The following is a 22,113-nucleotide window of genomic DNA, read 5'->3' as shown; positions in this document are numbered from 1 at the left end:
CAGTCAACAACTATTCCCTGGAGACAAATGAACCTATAATAAACACAGTTAATACATAATATGCAGGCATCATATATAGAACATGAGCTATAACTTTTCACATTGGATTTGCCTTGTTTGAATATTACACCTGGTTTGGGGTATTAAAATTATATTGACAAAATAATGGCTTGAGTTTTATTTTTGAGTTTTTACATGAATGAAATAGTTTTTTCCTAAATAATTTCACAACAAAAACAATTTCAAGCAATTTGTAAGTGATTATTTTTGTACAAAATATTGTTAATGGCAAAATTATGGATATTGCTCTGCCGATCAAAATTATTTTGTGCAGTATAAGATTAAGTAAAATCATTATTCCAGCCTGACAATATGATGTGTGCATCATGTGGAGATCATGAGAACACTTCATAGTTAATTCTTATGACAAATGCTATAATATCCACAATCTTTGTCTTTTTACAGTTTATTACAAAATCCATTGTTTAAAAGATTATTACAATTATACGACTACACTTCCACATTACAATAGTGAAAAATACAGTAAATTAATATCATAAAGACTATTTACAGTATATTCAGATCATCCGTATTCATGATCCGCATCTTCGATTTGATTATTATGAGTGGATTATTATGACTTCACCTAAATGAAGACCTGTTTAAATATTATTACAAATTCAGCTAAATCCAAATGTTATCTTCTATTCCAAAACGTCAAAAACATTTGGAAATGCAACTTAACCCTTACTTCATCGGACAGGTTTAACCCTCATATGTGTGGAAATGTCTTTAATTTGTAATACAGTGACATATTGAGTAATCCTTTCCTTCTTCTGAATTCTCACAACAGTTTGGGGAGGAAATTTCCCTTTTCAGCATCACAATGCCACCCTGTTTATTTGCAGATTTTGGTGTATATGGTAAATTGAAAGGGAAAAAAACTTACATCATTTTGACCTGACATCAGTGGCAACATTTTACATACATCTTAAGACTCCATTGATAATCCAACTAAGAGCAATTGAAAATATTCATGTGCATACCCCAGCTAATTAATATGGTGGCTAATTACAATAAAAAGCAGCACTGTCAATGTTATAATGCTATAGATCATAGTTTTATAATCTGTGTTTTTAATGTGCTTTTTACAATTCTACATTGTTTTAAATATCACTCTGTGCCTTTTACTTCAGAACACACCTGGAGGTAATGGTTTATTGTGTACAATGTCAAAAACAGTTATATGAAACAACATGAACAGTCTTATGAAATCATTTGTTTTCCATCATAACAATAATATTTACAGTAAGCCCTACAAAAACGTGTGCAGAAATGGGTGTGTTCAAGGTGGGAAATTTTAACCCTGACTAATGTTTTTAGATTATAATGCCTGAGTTAACCTACTAAACAAGAACAATGGAGCCAAGTCTTGTTGTCCTGTATCTGTTTTTCTGGGCCAGTGTTTATACCTCAGCATATGATGGTAAGAATAATATTTCTTTTTTATTTATTGTCATTAAAATTCGTATTGTCTGATGTAAATAAGACTTATACAACAATTTTCACCTGATTATGGTACATACTTTCCAAGTCTTTGTACACTTAAGCCCTACTTTATCCTGCATTATAACTCATTAATACAAATAATGATTTTAATTTTTTAATTTTTAAAGTATTTATTTTAAAGATTCCAGAAGCACACAAAAAACTAAATAAAAAAAAAAAAACACAATTATGATTAGATTATGTTTAACAATTAGATATACAGATTAGGTTAACTTTAAAAAGTGGCTTAATTAAGATCATATTTACAGTATTTTATTAGCTATTTATTTGTTATACAGAACATCATGGCAAAGGCTCTGCATTAAAACAATAAGCTTTTGTAACAGCACTAGTGGAGTCTCCAACAGCTTTTAATTCAGCCACACTTAATTATTGACGCGAGTTTTAGACTCTCACCTATGGATGGTTTTGAAGGGGAACTGTAGATGTACTGTACTGTAGATGTAATGTTTTATTTACTACTTTAAATATATAATACATTTAATAATGAAAAAGTTTTTAATAGTTTTTAGTTAACAATTTTATTTAATTTTTTAGTGCAAACTCTGTTTTGAAATGTTATTTCGAACTTATGATCAGATTTTTTGCGAGTTACTCTTACTCCAGTTCCAAATGAAAAGTGTCAAGGTCATGAGTGTCAAGGTTGCGAGTATCGAGGTTCCATTTGTGTATATATATATATATATATATATATATATATATATATATATATATATATATATATATATGTATATTATTATAACAGTTTTTACCTAAACATTTTCTTGACTGTATTTGTTAACTTGTTCGATTTGATGTTTATTACAGTTGTTGAAAACCTTAGATGCCCAGACCCTGAGCGACAAATAAATAATGCCATTTTGAAAAGAGCAAATCTGAAGAAATATTATCAGGAAGGCAGCACAGTACAATACAAGTGTAAAGCAGGCTATTACTTTGAAAATGGGCTCCAATCCACATGTTTCGCAGGAAAATGGGATTACCCACAATGCATATCATGTAAGTAGCAAACCATTATTGTCAAGAAAAAATCTAAACAACCAAACGAAGCACAAAACAGCACTTAATATGCTTAACAGTATTCCAGCACAGGACTTCAGCATTGGTGCCATGCCAACTATCGCACTCAAGTAATTGCAGAAGTCTTGGTAGTAGTAGTAGTAATTATAATAATAATAATAATAATAATAATAATAATAATAATAATAATAATAATAATAATAATAATAATATTGTTTTGACATTAACATGTTTCTGACTGTATATGTTAACTTGTTGATGATTTGGCGTTTTGATTATTGTGGGTGGAAACCTTAGATTCCTTGATCCTGAGCAAAAAAAAAAATAATGCAATTCTGAAGAAAACAAATCTAAAGGCATACTTTCAAAAAGGCAACACAGTACAATACAAGTGTAAAGCAGGCTATTACTTTGAAAATGGACCCCAAGCTGCTTGTTTTGCAGGAACATGGGCTTACCCACAATGCATATCATCTGAGCTTGTTAAGAAAAAATAAACTAAATGGAATACAGCACTTTATATGTTTAGTAATATCCCAGCACTAAACTTTAGCATTGGCACCACACCTTCCATCATTTATTACCAAATATATGATCATCTTAAATGGTCACACCTTTGACATTTTGAAGTTTAGTTACAGCCTAGTGAAAAGAACGATACAAAATAAAAAAAAGACGACAACAGATGTACATTGACTTAATTATACATCCAAATCCTGATTTGGTTTTGATTGTGTTGTATACTTAACATTAATGTTTCTGAAATTTTGATTACTATATTCATAATAAAATATATTTATTATTGCAAGGTCTTTAACAATTTGCTGACTGTACATATATGTTAACAGTAGAATGATTGTGGGTTTTCTTTTATAGTGGGTGAAAATCTTAGATGTCGAGACCCTAAACGGGTGATAAATAATGCAATTCTGAGGAGAATAAACCTGAAGGCGTACTATCAGGAAGGTGGCGCAGTACAATACAAGTGCAAAGAGGGGTATTACTTGGAAAATGGGCCCCTAGCCACATGCACTGGAGGAAAATGGAATTACCCACAATGCATACCATGTAAATCAGAAACAAACAAAAAGAAAAAAACACTCCCATCATCTCACACCCTGCTACCAATTTCTTTATCTAGACCTTCATTAATCATGAACCATGGATCATGATGTCTTTATGTATATTATTATAATTAGTAGAAGTAGTATGAGTAGTAGTATCATTTCTATTTGTATTATTATTGCTACTACTACTATTGATATGTGTACTACTAGTAATAATATATATAAATTATATTTATTATAATTAATTTTGCTGTTTTTTTCATTAACATTTTCATGCTGATTTGATGTTTATTACAGTAGTTGAAACTCTTAGATGCCCAAACCCAGAGCAAGAAATAAATAATGCAATTATGAAGAGAATACATCTGAAAGCATACTATCTGGAAGGTGCCACAGTACAGTACAAGTGTAAAGCAGGCTATAACTTTGAAAATGGGCCCCAAGCCACATGTTTCAGAGGAAAATGGGATTACCCACAATGCATAATATGTGAGTAGCAAACTGTCATTGTTGAAAAATATATACAGTATCCATTTTACTAACCAAACCAACCATGGTTTATCAAACAAAACAAAACAAAAAAAGTACTTGGCTTTGATAAACATTTAGGTCCTGATTTGAATTTACACTCATCATTGACATTTTACAGCATTCGAAAGAATTTGAGATTCTTTCCTTATCATAATATTGTATAATTATTATCACTGTTTAACATTTTTTTCTGAATGTTTATTTTAACTTGGATTTTATGTTGATTATAGTTGTTGAAAACGTTAAATGCCCAAAGCCCGAGCGACAAATAAATAACGCAATTCTGAATAGAGCAAATCAAAGGGCATACTATCTGGAAGGCAGCGCAGTACAATACAAGTGTAAAGCAGGCTATTACTTTGAAAATGGGCCTGAAGCCACATGTTCCACAGGAAAATGGGATTACCCACAATGTATACCATGTAAGTAGCAAACTCATTTATATATATATATATATATATATATATATATATATATATATATATATATATATATATATATATATATATATATATATATAAATATATATATATATTTACCATTAAAAAATTTGGTTGTGAGATGGATGGTGTGAAAGCTGGCACAGCATTTCTTTTACCCTGACTGCTTCACACTAGGTAAGGGTCAGCAGTGGAAACTGGGTGGTGTAGAGTTTCATGGATATTTACTTGTTGTTTTGCAAAGCCCACATCAGGCATGCGTCCATTGCTTTTGTTTTTTGACATCTGAAACTAATGTAGGGTAGGCATGTAAATAAATATCCTGCACTTTTTGACTTAAGTGGATCATAACAGATCGACAGTTAATTCATATACTGCAGTGTGAGACTAAGCAGACTTTTCAATTCAATTCATTTTTATTTGTATAGCGCTTTTAACAATGAACATTATCTCAAAGCAGCTTTACACAGATAATGTGGTGATTAAAAGTAAATATGTTCTTTGTAAGTAAGTTTGTCCCTGATGAGCAACTGTGGCAAGGAAAAACTCCCCGAGATGGCATAAGGAAGAAACCTTGAGAGGAACCAGACTCAAGAGGGAACCCATCCTCATCTGGGTTGCACCGAATGTCCATTTAAAGCAGATATACAATGTTGCGGGGTGCAGTGATGGTAATCAGAAGCAAACTGTAGTTCTGAGTCAGTATTGGAGACTGTTGACATTAACTACAGTCCAATCCATCCTCAAAAGCGCCCGTTCTTACTCCGTAATTTCATGGAACCACCCAAGGCGTTGATGAGAAACCGTCCCAAGCTGCACAGAGTGGCCTCCAGTCGAACAGAACACTATCCAGAGGCAGGCCTGGACGAAGTGGGAGGATCCACGGAGGGGAGAAGGGCAGGAACAGTGGTCACTGGAGCCTCAGGAGCAAGTTTAACTCGACTAAGAGAGAGAGAGAGAGAGAGAGAGAGAGAGAGAGAGAGAGAGAGAGAAGAGGGTGACAGGAAGAGAAGGATATGGATTATTAAGTGTCCTTATTGTTGTATGAAAGTTAATGTCACTGTGCAGTTTGGACCCCAGCAAGACTCGCTATGGCAGCATAACTAAAAGGGAGAACCAGAAGGTAATACAGACATGAGGGATCCCTGGGATAAGAGACGACCCACCACACCACCGTCAACAAACCTGAGTGAACGTGTGAATGTGAGGGGACGACAGCATACCAATATCCCAGTTCACCAAACACTCTATATCCATGTTCCCTCCAGATCTGAGCCTTTACCTAAGAAAAAATCTACTGATCAAAGGCTTGACTGAATAAATATGTTTTTAACCTCAACTTGAACACTGAGACTGTGTCTGAGTCCTGAACACTGATTGGAAGGCTGTTCCATAACTGTGGGGCTTTATAAGAGAAAGATATGCCCCCTGCTGTAGTCTTCATTATTTGAGGAACCAACAGATAGCCAGCACCTTTTGATCTAAGTAGGCGTGGAGGATCATACTGGTACAGAAGTTCACTCAGATACTTCGGTGGAAGACCGTTAAGTGCTTTATACCTCAGTAGTAGTATTTTATAATCAATGCAAGATTTGATTGGGAGCCAGTGTAGACTGATTAAAACAGGGGTGATTTGGTCATTTTTCCTAGATCTAGTGAGGACTCCTGCTGCTGCATTCTGAACTAACTGAAGCTTATTTATGCACTTACCAGACAGTAAAGCGTTACAGTAATCTAATCTAGAAGTAACAAAAGCATGAACTAGTTTTTCTGCATCCTGTAACGACATCATATTTCTAATTTTAGCAATATTTCTAAAGTGAAAGAAGGCGATCTTGGTGATATTTTTCATGTGAGCCTCAAAGGAAAGACTAGGGTCAATAACACCAAGGTCTTTGACAGCCGTACATGCTGAAACAGAAACACCATCCAGAGATGCTATGAAATCGTAAAGTTTGCTTCTAGCTGCATGTGGTCCTAGTAAAAGTACTTTTGTCTTATCTGAGTTGAGTAGAAGAAAGTTATCAAGCATCCACTGTCTAATGTCCTTTACACACTTCTCAAGCTGATCTCTCTCATCTGGCTTTGCTGAAATATACAGCTGTGTGTCATCAGCATAGCAATGGAAGCGAATCCCATGTTTATGAATAATTTCACCAAGAGGCAGCATATATAAAGAGGAAAGCAGAGGGCCTAAGACAGATCCTTGAGGAATACCAAACTTTACCTCAGAGAGTGTGGAGAACTCACCATTTACATCAACAAACTGATAGCGATCAGTCAAATAAGACCTGAGTAAAGAGAGAGCTGTTCCCTTTATTCCAACAACGTTCTCAAGTCTAGCAAGTAGTATAGTGTGATCATTGGTGTCAAAAGCTGCACTAAGGTCGAGCAAAACAAGTAAGGAGACAAAACCGTGATCAGACAAGTAAGTGGGCCTAACATTTTCTAGTCAAGCAGGGAGAACATTATGATTACTGGTGTATCAAAAGCTGCACTGGGTTTAAACAATACAGGCAAGGAGACACGGCTTTGAACAGCCAATAGCAGGCCTTTTTTTCCACTTTACCCGGTGCTGTCTCTGGGCTATGATGAGGCTTAAATCCTGACTGGTACATTTCATGAATGGTACACCTATGTTATGCAGGTATAAGTAGACCTGCTGTGATATAACCTTTAGAACCAGTGCTAATGGAAGGATGTATTCTATTTAGAACAGGTTCTAATGCTTCAGTAATTATCTGTTTGAAGAAACATGTAGGTAAATACAATGATGATTTTGGTGTGGAAAATAAATAAAATCAATTCGCTCAAATGGAAAAAGTTTGACTCAACCAGGATTCTTCTGATCTACTGGTTGTACTTATTAAATAATATAAGTTCTTGCTGGCCATGGAACAGAAAGCAAAGTTAGTTAAGGAAATAATAGGTATAACCTGGAGATTAGCACTAAAGTAGATTAAATGAATAGTCCTGAGCAACGATTTGGAGTAATAGAGTCTGCTAATAGAATCTGCAAATTTTGTATATATTATTTGCTTTAAAATCATTTCATACAGCTAAAATTAAACTAATTTTTAAATAAACTTTATAATTGTCTTATGTATGTTCTTGTTCTAAGTATGTCAATTCAATTCTTTTTTCCTTTTTATACGAAAATCACTGGTTGAACCTATAATTTAATGATTCATTTTAAATATTTATTAAGAAAATCTAATAGCACTTTTTATTATGTTAGAAATAAGAAAAACTTTCATTCATTCCTTAATAATTTAAATCTGAGGTAATTTTGAGAAACTATCAGATTTATTTATTTATTTATTTATTTATTTATTTATTTATTTATTTATTTATTTATTTATTTATTCAATTTCAGTATGACAGAATACCCATAATGACTTAATATTTTGACATAATTAATATGTACTTTTTTGCTTAAACTTATATATAGTGTGTGTTGTATGTGGGTTATTGTTTATATATATATATATATATATATATATATATATATATATATATATATATATATATATATATATATATATACACACACACACACACATTTATATATATATATATATATATATATATATATATATATATATATATATATATATATATATATATATATATATATAAGTGTTTTAATTTGTTAATTATTTGGTGTTTGTTATAGTGGCTCAAAACCCTAAATGCCCAGACCCTGAGCGACAAATAAATAATAGCATTTTAAAAAAAGGAAATCTAAAGGCGTACTATGAGGAAGGCGGCACAGTACTATACAAGTGTAAAGAAGGATTTTACTTTGAAAATGGGCCCGAAGCCACATGCTCTGCAGGAAAATGGATTTACCCACGATGTCTTCAATGTGAGTAGCAAATAGTCATTCTGAAATAAATCTTTTGTAAAGTAATTACTGTTATAACCATCAAATCTAGATTTAAAACATTTGCAGGAATGTAATCTTGCTCTTTATGGATAGCAATACTTACAATTATTAATAACAACAAACTGAAAATGTATCCTGTCTATTTCATTTTAGAATCCATCGGAAATTGAAACATTTCTCAAGGAACCGTCATTGCTGAAGTCAAAGAAATGTACATAAATAATGGTCAATCGATAATATTTCATAAACAGATAAAAAATATATTTGTAGCTCAAGTGCTTTAATTGAATTGATTGATTGATTAATTGATTGATTGAAAATTGATTTGAATTATTTAAATTATTATTATATATTATGATCATTATAGTCTCAATCATACTGTATTTGTCTAATATGACACTTTTCATGCTTTTTTAAGGATATGTAGATTCCAAAATAAGACATATAATGTTCTACTTTAACAGGTTATGTCATTTCATGGGTATTATAGTAAGTCAATAAAAACATAATAATAAAAAAAATATTTTTAGCTGTATATTTTATTCTTTTCTTGGAAAATATTACAGGCCATCTTACACAGAAGGTGCCATATTCAGTGGTACATAAAGTGTCTTTAGTATTAAGTTTTTACCAACATTGTGCATATTGCTATTCAGACCTAAGATGATTCTGACAATTTTTTGTGCGATAATAATTAAAGGTCAATATAAATATCACCAGCAATTTCTAACAGTCTCACCTGTAATCACAATATGTCATCATTTATTCATGTAAGAAAATCGAAAAAATCTTCAGTCTGAGGTCATATTATATTTATAAATCTGACACAATTAATTATAACAGTATCACATCCAGGAAATGGACACCAAGTGATCACTAAATCATCAAGTATCTAAATCAAAGATAATATTTGTCATCAGGACAGAACATTATTTTTTATTTATATATTTATATTTTTTTATTATGTTAGTTCAAACTACAAATCATGGAAAATCAACAGATCCTATGGAGAATTAAATGCATGATACGTGTAATAGGCTATATCACAGGAGAAATGCTTCTTTTTTACTTATTTATGTCCTTCAGTTGGTAAAATCAAACTGTTAACTCTAATAATGTGATGCATACACAAAATATTCCTTAAGCAAGATAAATTAAAATAAAACTTTTGTGCTTAAAAATCTTACAGTCATATTTTAAGTTATCTTTTATTTTATTTTCTTAAACGTATGTTTTGTGTTAATTTCCTGAAATTAATTATCATGCAGGCAACTTGTGTGGACTAACACACAATCATTAACCATGGAGGATACTGTTTTGGATCAATTCAGTATTCAAGTCCTGCAAACATCCAACCACATGTTCTTGGCATATCATGCTAACAAGGATCCCATTTAGAAAAAAGTCAAACAGGCAGATTAGCAGACAACAGAAAAACCTAATCCCCTACTTTGCACAGTTTAAAGTGGTCCACAATTCAAGTGCACAAATGTAAACGACTCACTTTCTCTTTTGTTAGAGAAAGATGACTTAGTTTGCTAACATTTAAAAAAAATAATGATCAGTTTTAAATACAAGAATGAATGGCAAACCTGTTTTTAGTACTTTACCTTTCTGGTCATTCCGTCTAAATATATTGTAATAATTTTTTTTTTATTATTTGTATAGCACTTTTAACAATGAGCATTGTCTTACAGAACACACACAATATTCATACACTATTCATACATTTAATTATTCTATAGTCCCCAGCTTTATTTGCGCCACGGTTTTATGTCAAACAATATTTTCACGGACCGCACCTTAAGTTGCATGTCATGATGCTTCCCTCAGCCACGTCTTACCTACCATCCGCTACCATCTTAAAGGGGGTGCTCTGGCCAGTAACACATAATACATTACCTCTAAATTGAAAATCCCTAAGCTAGCAAAATTAACAAAAAAACAACACAGTGGATTCACTTACGTTCAGGATTGCTTACGTTCAGTGAATTACTTACGTTCCGTGGATTAGATCCGTTTCGTGGAAGCATGATAGCATTACTTCAGCTTCCGACCCACGGTCACAACCCACAACAGAAGGTCTGACTTTTATAAAGAAAAGAGAAATCGCTCTGGCGCGGTGGATCGGCAACCCGTTTCTGCATCGAATTTTTTCCGTAAGCCCGCTGCCGCTCCTCCTGGATCATGCTCGCCGGCTCCGGAGCACCTCAGAGAGCTCAATGGAATTCCTGGTTCGCTTCTTCGGCGAAATGGCTGAGTGGGGCGGATTCTACGGAGCGCCGGTATGTGGATATGCATTCATCCGAATTTCCCTCTGAACGAGCCAAAATCACATTCTGCATTTCTCTCCTGTCTGGGGGAGCTCTTTCTGGGGCCTGGAGAGTGTGGAGCATGAACGAGGGCATCCCTTGTTCCTTCCAGCATCCCGCCAAGCGTGCCGCTCCGTTCCAGCGTCCCCGCTGAGCGCTGCTCCATTCCAGTGTCCCGCCGCTCAGCTTCAGTATTCCTCCGAGTGCGTGTCTCCGGTCCAGTGTTCCGCCGAGGGCGCCGCTTCGCTCCAGTGTCCCGCCGAGGGTGGCGCTTTGCGCCAGTGTTCCGCCGAAGGTGTCGCTCTGCGCCAGTGTTCCGCCGAGGGTGCCGCTCCGCTCCAGTGTTTTTCCGAGGGTGTCGAAACGCCGCCCGGCCCCGAAAAGGACATCGTAACGCCGCCCGGGGGCCAAAAGGATGTCGTACCGCCTGCTGGCTGCGAAGGGACATTGAACTGTCACCTGGCCGCGACACGGACGTTGTACTGTTGCCTGGCCACGAAAAGGATGTTGTTGCGCCGCCTGGCTTCCAAGGGATCGCCTTACCACCATTAGGCCGCGAAAAGGAGGTCGTACTGCCGCCAGACCATGACAAGACCAGAACATTGTCCCCAAACTCCTCAGAAGGCGACGTCTTGCTTTCACACTCCTCAGAAGGCAACGTCTTGCCTCCAAGCTCCTCAGAAAGTGATGTCTCGCCTCCAAGCTCCTCAGAATGCGACGTCTCACCCCCAAGCACCTCAGAAGGCGACATCTCGCCTCCAAGCTCCACAGAAGGTGATGTCTCGCCTCCAAGCTCCGCAGAAGCTCCTCTGAGACCTAAGTGGTCATCACAGGGGTCTTTGATTCGCCCCCTGTACAGGCTAGCGTACCGGATTCTCCTGTGGTCCCAAAAGAAACTTCTCTCAATGAGAGCTGTTCACATCCCGGGCTGGTTGAATTGGAGAGCAGACGCCTTCGTCTGTACGCCTTCCCTCCCATCGCGCTGCTTCCGGGAGTTCTGGTGAGAATCCATCAGGATGAAGTACGTCTCCTCCTGGTAGCACCCTGTTGGCCAGGCAGACCGTGGTTTGTGGAGATGCTGTCCCTTCTCTAAGGACCTCCTTGGGATATTTCTCCCAGGAGGGAATCTCCTCTCGCAGGCCAGGGGAACCCTGGGAGTTCAGGGGGGAACAGGGGAGTTATAGAAGCTGTGACTTCTAGCAGCTGGTCTCTCTACTGTGGTAGTTGAGACCATTCTCCCTCAAAAAGGAGGTTTTATGCCGCTAGATGGCAGCTGTTCTAACCCAGCCATTAGGGGGGCACAAGCCAGTGCACTCTTAGTGCCGGTCCCAAGCCCGGGTAAATGGGGAGGGTTGCGTTAGGAAGGGCATCCAGCGTAAAACATGTGCCAAATCAAATATGCGGATCACAAATGAAAATTTCATACCGGATCGGTCGAGGCCCGGGTTAACAACGACCGCCACAGGTATCGTTAGCCGACAGGGTACCGGTGGAAATTGGGCTACTGTTGGCCGAAGGAGGAGAAGGAGAGGAGGAAGACGTCTACAGAGACGGCGGGAAAAGGAGCAGTGTAGGAGAGTAGAGGTTCGGGTTGGTACTTTAAATGTTGGTACTATGACGGGTAAAGGGAGAGAGGTAGCTGATATGATGGAGAGGAGAAAGGTAGATATGCTGTGTGTTTAGGAGACCAAGTGGAAAGGGAGTAAGGCCAGGAACATTGGAGGTGGGTTTAAACTGTTTTATCATGGTGTGGATGGAAAGAGAAATGGTGTAGGGGTGATTCTGAAGGAAGAGTACAGTAAGAGTGTAGTGGAGGTGAAGAGAGTTTCTGATCGGGTGATGATCGTGAAGGTGGAGGTTGAAGGGATGATGATAAATGTCATCAGTGCCTATGCTCCACAAGTTGGCTGTGAGATGGAGGAGAAGATAAGATTCTGGAGTGAATTAGATGAAGTGGTAGATGGTGTACCTAGGAAAGAACGATTGGTGATTGGGGCAGACTTTAATGGGCATGTAGGTGAAGGGAACAGAGGTGATGAGGAGGTGATGGGTAGGTATGGTTTCAAGGAGAGGAATGTGGAAGGGCAGATGGTGGTAGATTTTGCTAAAAGGATGGAAATGGCAGTGGTGAACACGTATTTTAAGAAGAAGGAGGATCATAGGGTGACGTATAAGAGTGGAGGAAGGTGCACACAGGTGGATTATGTTCTGTGTAGGAGATGCAACCTGAAGGAGATTGGAGACTGTAAGGTGTTGGCGGGGGACAGCATCGGTGTAGCTAGACAGCATCGGATGGTGGTCTGTAGGATAGTTTTGGAGGCGAAGAAGAAGAGGAGGAAAGTAAGGATTGAAAGAAGAATAAGATGGTGGAAACTGAAGGAGGAAGAGTGTAGTGTGAGGTTCAGGGAAGAGGTCAGACAGGGGCTTGGTGGTGGTGAAGAGGTGCTGGATGATTGGGCAACTACTGCAGGAGCGATGAGGGAGGCAGCTAGAAAAGTACTTGGTGTGACATCTGGAAATAGAAAGCAAGACAAGGAGACGTGGTGGTGGAATGAGGAAGTGCAGGAGAGCATTAGGGGAAAGAGGTTGGCAAAACAGAAGTGGGATCGACAGAGTGATGAGAAAAGTAGGCAGGAGTACAAGGAGATCCGGCAGCAGGTAAAAAGGGATGTGGCGAAAGCCAAGGAAAAGGCATATGAGGAGCTGTATAAGAGGTTGGACACTAAGGAAGGAGAAAAGGATTTGTACCGATTGGCCAGGCAGAGGGACCGAGCTGGGAAGGATGTACTGCAAGTTAGAGCAATAAAGGATGGAGAGGGAAATGTGTTGACTAATGAGGAGAGTGTGTTGAGAAGATGGAGGGAGTATTTTGAGCAGCTGATGAATGAGGAAAATCAGAGAGAGAGAAGGTTGGAGAATGTGGAGTTGGTGAAGCAGGATGTAGATAGGATTAGTAAGGAGGAAGTGAGAGCAGCGATTAAGAGGATGAAGAATGGAAAGTCGGTTGGACCAGATGACATACCGGTAGAAGCGTGGAGATGTTTAGGAGAGATGGCAGTGGAGTTTTTAACCAGATTGTTTAACAGGATTCTGGAAGGGGAGAGGATGCCTAAGGAATGGAGAAGAAGTGTGCTGGTACCGATCTTTAAACATAAGGGAGATGTGCAGACCTGCAGTACCTACAGGGGAATTAAGTTGATCAGTCACACCATGAAGTTATGGGAAAGAGTAGTGGAAGCCAGGCTGAGAGAAGAGGTGACCATCTGTGAGCAACAGTATGGTTTCATGCCGAGGAAGAGCACCACAGATGCCTTATTTGCTTTGAGGATGTTGATGGAGAAGTATAGAGAAGGACAGAAGGAGCTGCATTGTGTATTTGTGGATTTAGAGAAAGCGTACGACAGGGTGCCGAGAGAGGAGTTGTGGTATTGTATGAGGAAGTCAGGTGTGTCAGAGAAGTATGTGAGGGTGGTGCAGGACATGTATGAGGACAGTGTGACGGCAGTGAAGTGTGCAGTAGGTACGGCAGACTGGTTCAGGGTGAAGGTTGGACTGCATCAAGGATCGGCCCTGAGCCCTTACCTGTTTGCAGTGGTGATGGACAGGTTGACGGACGAGGTCAGACAGGAGTCTCCCTGGACTATGATGTTTGCAGATGATATTGTGATTTGTGGTGAGAGTAGAGAGCAGGTTGAGAAGAGCCTGGAGAGGTGGAGATATGCGCTTGAGAGAAGGGGAATGAAAGTCAGTAGGAGTAAGACAGAGTACATGTGTGTGAATGAGAGGGAGGGCAGTGGAGTGATGCGGTTGCAGGGAGAAGAGGTGGAGAAGGTGGAGGAATTCAGGTACCTGGGGTCAACAGTGCAAAGTAATGGAGAGTGTGTTAGAGAAGTAAAGAAAAGAGTGCAGGCAGGGTGGAGTGGGTGGAGAAGAGTGACAGGAGTGATTTGTGATAGTAGGGTATCTGCAAGAATGAAAGGGAAAGTTAATAGGACTGTGGTGAGACCTGCGATGTTGTATGGATTAGAGACAGTGGCATTGAGTAAAAGACAGGAGAGGGAGCTGGAGGTAGCAGAGCTGAAGATGTTAAGGTTTTCGTTGGGAGTGACGAGGATGGACAAGATTAGAAATGAGTTTATTAGAGGGACAGCACATGTAGGATGTTTTGGTGACAAGGTGAGGGAGGCGAGATTGAGATGGTTTGGACATGTGCAGAGAAGGGACACGAATTATATTGGTAGAAAAATGCTGAAAATGGAGCCACCAGGTAGGAGGAAAAGAGGAAGGCCAAGGAGGAGGTTCATGGATGTGGTGAGGGAAGACATGCAGGTAGTTGGTGTGAAAGAGACAGATGTAGAGGACAGGGTGGTATGGAGACGGATGATCCGCTGTGGCGACCCCTAATGGGAGCAGCCGAAAGAAGAAGAAGAAGATGGCAGCTGTTCTACAAGTGGTGTAAGCACCACAAGTTTGACCCACTCAACTGCCCGGTTGGGGCTGTTCTGGAGTTCTTACACAGACAGTTTGTAGAAGGCCACCTTGAAGGTTTATGTGTCTGCTATCGCGGCTTGTTGTACCCCACCAGCGTTGCAGTTGCTAGGGAAACACCCTGTCATGACACGTTCCGGAGTGCCTGTGTGAGATTTGCCTGTTGTATTGGTGGCTCTATCTGAGCCCCCTTCGAGCCTTTGGCCTAGGTGGCCCTTAGGTACCTGTCGGTTAAGATCGCCTTCCTTTTCTCAATGTCCTCCCTTGAAAGGTTTGGGGACCTATACGCCCTCTCTGTGGCCCCGTCTCTCCTGGAGTTAACCCCTGGCATGGCCAGTGCGTTCCTCTACCCTAGTGCTGGGTATGTACCTAAGATCCCTACGACCTGTTGTGTTGCAGGCGTTCTGCCCTCCTCCCTTTCTAGTTCCAGACCAGGAGACACAGATTCAACTGTGTCCAGTGCGAGCACTGGATACGTACTTGATGGAGGTCAGAGAAACTGTTTGTCTGCTATGGCCGTCATAAGAAAGGTTTTCCTGCCAGTATGCAGGCTCTCAGTATATGGATGGTGGATGCGATTTTGGTTGGTTATTGGTCCTCTGGTCTTCCCACCCTGTTTGAAGTCAAGGCTCATTCCACCCGTAGTATGGCAGCCTCTAGGGCCTGGTCTGCGGGGTGCCCCTATTGGCCGGATTTTACATGTGATTCAGAGCGTGGACAACGTGAGGCGTTCCCAAAGCGTTTTGGCACAGTGTCTCGTTCCCTCAGGGAACTACGGTTACGTCCATAACCTGGAGACGTTTTCTGTTCAAATGATGGAAATTGGAGACACCCTTTTCCCAGATGTGAAGGTACACCTATAGTTCAGTTGACACAATTGACAGACTTGGGGATTAGAGTGCAGGATTTATTAGTAAAATACAAATGCAAACCAGTACTGTGTGCTGATTACCAAAGACTGATGCATGAACTCTAAACATAAAGCACCTCAGTATTTGTGCTTGTGTTGTTTTCCTATTATGAAAACTTGAGGCCCAAAAAAAAAATTAATATCCCAGTTAACATCCCAGTTTTTTAAAAGAAATACTTTCATTGTCTAGTAAAAGTGCACTTCTCTGTGCTGTTCTATAAGTCAGAATTACTGTTACCAATTGCCTTATTTTTTATTTTTTTATTTAAACAGGAAACTGCACCATATCACCCGTGTTAGAGTGTGAATTATATATTAATAACCTCTATATTAATAGGTTCTATTTAAGCTAGGAAAAACATAGATGCCCTCAGCAATTTATGATGGTGACATTTATATATCTATTTAATAGGACATTGCTCAAAAGTGGCCATCTTTTTTTTTTTTTGTGAATTAGAACTTTTACCCCTCTCCCAGAGAGAGGGATCCCTCTCTGTCTTTGGTATTTGTGACTGATCCACACAACTATTGTGGCTATGTGTTAGAAGGGTTGACAATATGAGCTTCAAATTGAAGCAACCTTCAGAATTAGAAAAATTGCATATTACCTCAAGTTATGTTGGCCTTTTTAATAGATACCAATAAGATATACCACTGAAACCACCTGCTCCTTAAGGAAGCTTATGTACCTTCACTATGATTGCTACTTGCATTCAATTTCCCAGACAATGTCAACATGTTTTATTTTGACAACTGGTGCAATTTTCACAAAAAGATTTTTGCGGAATTCTAGAACAGCATTAATTGAATGTAACCTTAAATTTTACTGAATACTTTATCTCCGATCAATTTTATTTTTTTAAACTTATTTTCATATCTAAGAATAGGTGATTATTCATTTTACAGTACAAAGGCAACATTTCTGTGTTTAATAATATATTGGTGCCTTGCAAAAGTATTCAACCCAAATATTTTTCGATCATCTGAATTACAAATGACACATACTGATTGCTCTGGTATGTGTCAGTATATGTTACAGTATTTTGGTAGACAGTCACAACTTGCAATTCCAAATCTTCAACCAGAAGACCCCTGCTCAAAGCCAATTCATGAAAAATTGCAGCTTGAGGAAAGTGTAAGGAAAGTAGGTAGAAATTGCATGAGACGGGCCACAATACATTTAACATCATGCCCCAGGATAATTCCCCGCTAAAATCCTACAGAGTGATTGCATCATTCACCTTTTTTCCATTACCGATCATCCCCCAATCACTGGACAGCAATAAAGCTCTGAACTGCATGGACCAAATGCAGAGTGGAATGTCTCAGCTACAAAGGAAATTGCATTTGATGGTACAACTTGATAATAAAAGTCATACTGTTGATACATTAACAAGTCATACATTGATGTTCGAATATAAGTAGCTAATAATGAGTTTGAAATAATGTAGTAAAAAAAATGACAGGTCAATTTTTTACTTTTGAACATATGAAATGCATTTTACTATAATTCAAATTGGGTTTTTTTTATTTATTTTCTTTATTATATCCATGAACAATGTGTAGTGAAACATAGCTTTATTTATGCAATTTTCATTGCATCACAAAACCAAACTTGAGGAATAAATAAACAAAATTAGATTAAAATTAGAAGTAAGCATCTTACTAGTAGAAACTCTAAACAGTTTTAGACTATTAGGATGAATCAGGCAGATCAGTCTGGCAAAAGGACCCTAATATGTAGGGTTCCGTTTATAAAAGGAAGTAATAATGTGTGAACGTTGTACTTAGTAGTCTTAAAGTCCAAATATTCTCTTGCAGTAATTCACAAAATATTGCAGAATAAATTGAACTGTCAGAAAGAGGACTTTTTGTCCCTTATACATTAAGTTTAATGTATAAGTGACAAAAAGTCCTCTTTCTGACAGTTCAATATTTGAACTTTTCTGTCAGGTTTGGGAGCGGGTCTCGAACCCAGGTCGCTAAAGAGAGTAGCAGTCAAACACATTACAAATACAAATAAAAGATGACTAAATAGGACGAAGAAACTCAGGAAGACAGAAGGTAACAAGTGACTCGAGAAGACTGGAGGCTTGGGGAAAACTCGGGAGAACGGATAAGCCACGAGACTGGGAAAAACTCGGGAGAACAGAAAAGTCAGGAGACTCGAGGAGACTGGGGAAAACGGAAAATCCAGGAGACTCGAAGACAGGGGAGAAGACTTGGAAGAACAGGGAAGACTCGGGAGAACAGAAAAGCCAAGCGCCTACAGAAGACAGGAGATTAGGGAAGACTTGGAAGAACAGAGAAGACAGCAGATTAAGGAAGACTGGAGAAGCTAGGAGACACCAGGAGGCTAGGAAAAACAGGAGGCTAGGGAAAAATTTGAGAAAACAGCAGACAAAGTAATCAAACAAAATAGAAAAACACTCACTAAAACAGAACAAACAATCACACACATATTCAGTTTCAAATGCGAGTATCAAGACAGACAAATACGAAGACCAATATCAAGACAGAAGATACCACAACAAGAATAATGACAAATACACTGACGACTGTACCACAACAAAAGTGAAGACAAATATAATGAACCAACCCAGACCAAGGCAAAAGGGGCAACTTGAATAGACAACCCTAACAAGGAGCAGGTGGAAGACATTAAACAATTAGGGGCTAGGGCCCAGTAGGGGGATAAGGGCCCAGTGGCGGCATCTGGTGGCCAAAGCAAAAACAAACCCAAAAAATGTCCAGACGCTGACACATTCCTATTGCCATTACACTTAATAATAATAAGGAAATACCCTTTATATTAGACTATTACTATTTGGTAAAATTCAATTAATTGTTAATTAGTTAAAATGTTTATGTTGGTTATTAATAAATTAGTTTTAAGGTATTGATAGAAAAACAGTAGTAAAGGATTATATTTATCCAAACATAGCAAAATGTCCAAATGCCTGTAGTCTATTTATGCTTATCTCTTCCTAAATAAACAAAAAAAAAAAAACTTTTTTTTGTAAATCATGTGACCATTTACTGGACTGAGCTGATACACTGCCCATAAGGCCAGTGAAAGGATATTGACCCTTTATTTACATATACATTTTTGTGCTCTGTGCTTCTGTGCTCATATTTAAAAGAATATTAGATTTACAATGTTATTTGCTTGTAATTACAAGCCCTTTTTTTCAGAAACAAACAAATACATGATATACAACTCTCAGAAAGTATAAAATAGTACATTACATATACTATTAATTTATAAAAGCTGTAATATAATCCTTTGCTTTATCTATAACAGGTTTCTATTGTAATTAAGAATGTAAACTGATCTATATTGACTAAAAGATGACAAACCATCCCTTGTTGAAGACAATATCTGTATATGGCTTTCCTATTACTTAAAAAGAAAACACTCTTCTCAAAACTGCAATATTATACAATTATCTCCTTTATCTAAGTATAACAATATTCAAATAAAACATTTTTTTAAACACTACTCTCAATGTGTACAATGAGCTGTGTCAGCTGTGATAAATGATTAACAAAGGACCTTTACTGATCCACTGTCAAAAAGGAGTATCACAGTAATCCCTATGTTACAAATCTCTTAAGGATGGGATCCACTATGCAAGAGGTTTCCAAAATCTTCTTTGTTGCTTTTTGGGTCTTTTCATTTACCCTTGTCAAAAGTCAAGGTAAGGCTGCATATACATTTTTCTAAAATAATAATATTTCTTACATTTCTTACAATTCTTTTATGTAACAGTAATTAGTGTTAAAAAATTATGATTAAGACAATAAGCCTTATTAAGAGACATCATTAAGTATGTCTAACCAAAAGTTATATTTTATAGAATGCAGAACAGGAACGATTCAATATGAGAATGTGCAGAAAAGTTATTTTTTATTTGCTAATGTTATGTCTCAAGGATGCGTTTTCATTCAGTTTAACTTCCTGGTGGTTTGCTTAGTTCATTTTACTGCAAATATATATTTGACAAAAAATAACTAGTTTTTTAAAGGTTGAAAATTTTTGTTGAAAGAAATTGTTACTGTTTCATAAATAAAAAAAAAACTTGTTTGTTTTGTTATCTGTTTGTATCTATTATTATATAATTAAAATATTTTTGGTCATTGTTGCAGATATAGAATGCGTGGCCCCTGAAATACCACATGGAATTACAAATCCTGCTATACTGTACAAAGAAAATGATATAATACATTATAAATGTGAAGAAAAGTATCAACCCAGACCTGGAAAACCTAAATGCACAAAATACGGCTGGAGTATAAAACCCGAATGTGAAGGTGATAACCCAGTGTTTGTTTTCCTGTGTTAAATTTACTCAAGTTGAATATTTATATTTTAGAGTTTCGAAGATCTCTGTAAACCTTAATCCTTCTCATTGTATTTTATCTCATTTTGACACCAATAGAAATTGTATGTATGCTTGGTTCACCCACGGTTGGTGTTTATAGTACAGAACCTCAAGGGGTATCTATTGGTGAACATGTGCATATTATATGCTTAAAAACATACTGGTTTTATGGAACAAAGCAACAGTCAAGAAGTGTTAAATGCCAAAATGATGGAACATGGTCATCCAGACCAGTGTGTGAGGGTAAAAATGTAAAACACAATACAGTAATAATACTGGTACAATATTGTTGACACCATAATTCTAATAATCATAATTTCTGTTTGCCGTTACTCCGGCTTCCGCCTCCGCACCACGCCTAACATTATTAACTTGCGTATAATGGTTGAATAAATCCCAACAAATATTTTGCCTGTATTTCAGAAATTACTTGTTCAAAACCAAATATTGATTATGGAACAGTGGAGAACCCACAGAATACTTACAGGTTTAATACACATGTATTGATCCAGTGTGATGATGGATATCAATTTTATGCCACCTGTACAAGAAATGGAGTATGGCAGAGTACGGGAAAGTGCAACCGTAAGAATCAATTTATTGATATATTAATAAATAGCTAGCTAATAGCTAAAAGTTAGCTTTGGTCTGCTAATTTGAATGAGCAGTTTTTGAAAAGTGTTCAAAGGTGTTTCACTGTTTGTATTCCTTCTTTTGTTTGTGCTCGCTACATAAACCATATTGATTGTATAAAAATTATAATAATAAATGTCTATACTATGCATTAAATACTTGAAATTCTGAAATAATTAGCATGTGTTGTCTCTACACAGCTTAGGCAATAGCAAAAAATATATATATTCCTGATATTGAATATTATCTACATTTTAATTATAGGTGTATATATTTTTGTTGTTATAAAGTTTCTTTTCGGCTTCTCCCGTTAGGGGTCGCCACAGCGGATCCTCCGCACGTTTGATTTGGCACATGTTTTACGCTGGATGCCCTTCCTAACGCAACCCTCCCCAATTTATCCGGGCTTGGGACCGGCACTAAGAGTGGCTGGGGATGGTTCCCTGACCGGGAATCGAACCCGGGTCGCAGCGCTGGGAGCGCTGCATCTTAACCACTAGACCACCAGGGGACCTCGGTCTTCTCCACCTATACACTGTAATTTTAAGTAACTTGCACTGCCTGATTGTTCAAGTTCTGTTACTTACTGTAAGCATCTTACTTTTTCTAAATATCAAAAGAGGGCACTGGTGTCTTGTAAATTCCTTATCAGGTCCACATTAGAAGCTCCAAGCAGTTTTAGACTATTAGGATGAATCAGGCAGAAGGCAAAAGGACCCTAATATGTAGGGTTCCGTTTATAAAAGGAAGTAATGATTTGTGTGAACTTTGTACTTAGTATGCTAAAAATCCAAATACTGTCAGAAAGAGGACTTTTTGAGATATTTTCAGAACATTCCTATTGCCATTACACTTAATAATAATAAGGA

General features: G+C 37.6%; 2 protein-coding genes across 17 annotated transcripts in view; both read left to right on the top strand.

The window, feature by feature from the left end:
• Positions 1-22,113, top strand: part of LOC310735404 (complement factor H-like) — a 189,708-nt gene that overhangs the window by 24,150 nt on the left and 143,445 nt on the right. Inside the window, exon 1 of one of the 13 annotated variants that reach the window (XM_083558116.1) lies at positions 19,803-19,927. The exons of the other annotated variants lie outside the window; for them this stretch is intronic. Coding sequence (XP_083414242.1) covers positions 19,846-19,927 — 82 coding nt within the window. The 5' untranslated portion in view covers positions 19,803-19,845. Of the gene's footprint in view, positions 1-19,802; positions 19,928-22,113 lie in introns of those variants that run through there. 13 annotated transcript variants of the gene reach the window in all.
• Positions 960-9,037, top strand: LOC310735439 (coagulation factor XIII B chain-like). 4 transcript variants are annotated; one of them, XM_083558203.1, is made up of 7 exons: positions 960-1,486; positions 2,377-2,568; positions 3,466-3,657; positions 3,957-4,145; positions 4,418-4,609; positions 8,304-8,495; positions 8,670-9,037. In XM_083558203.1, coding segments are annotated over exons 1-7 (1,026 nt in total). In that variant the 5' UTR covers positions 960-1,419; the 3' UTR covers positions 8,672-9,037. The 4 variants fall into 4 exon arrangements, 2 of the variants coding, with proteins under 2 accessions (XP_083414329.1, XP_083414328.1); XM_083558202.1 differs by having other exon boundaries at positions 3,954-4,145; XR_014536289.1 differs by lacking the exon at positions 2,377-2,568 and having other exon boundaries at positions 3,954-4,145.

This window comes from Silurus aristotelis (assembly GCF_946808225.1).
Source record: "Silurus aristotelis genome assembly, chromosome: 13".
Taxonomy (NCBI): domain Eukaryota; kingdom Metazoa; phylum Chordata; class Actinopteri; order Siluriformes; family Siluridae; genus Silurus; species Silurus aristotelis.
Note: the sequence above shows the minus strand (reverse complement) of the source record. Positions and strands in the feature narration are given on the sequence as shown.

What these genes read in the sequence shown, in the direction of transcription:
- LOC310735439 (XM_083558202.1), top strand. Translation starts at nt 1,420, where the DNA reads ATGGAGCCAAGTCTTGTTGTCCTGTATCTGTTTTTCTGGGCCAGTGTT. An exon ending in TTACCCACAATGCATATCAT is followed by an intron (nt 2,569 to 3,465) that starts GTAAGTAGCAAA and finishes TTTCTTTTATAG; the next exon opens with TGGGTGAAAATCTTAGATGT. An exon ending in TTACCCACAATGTATACCAT is followed by an intron (nt 4,610 to 8,303) that starts GTAAGTAGCAAA and finishes TGTTTGTTATAG; the next exon opens with TGGCTCAAAACCCTAAATGC.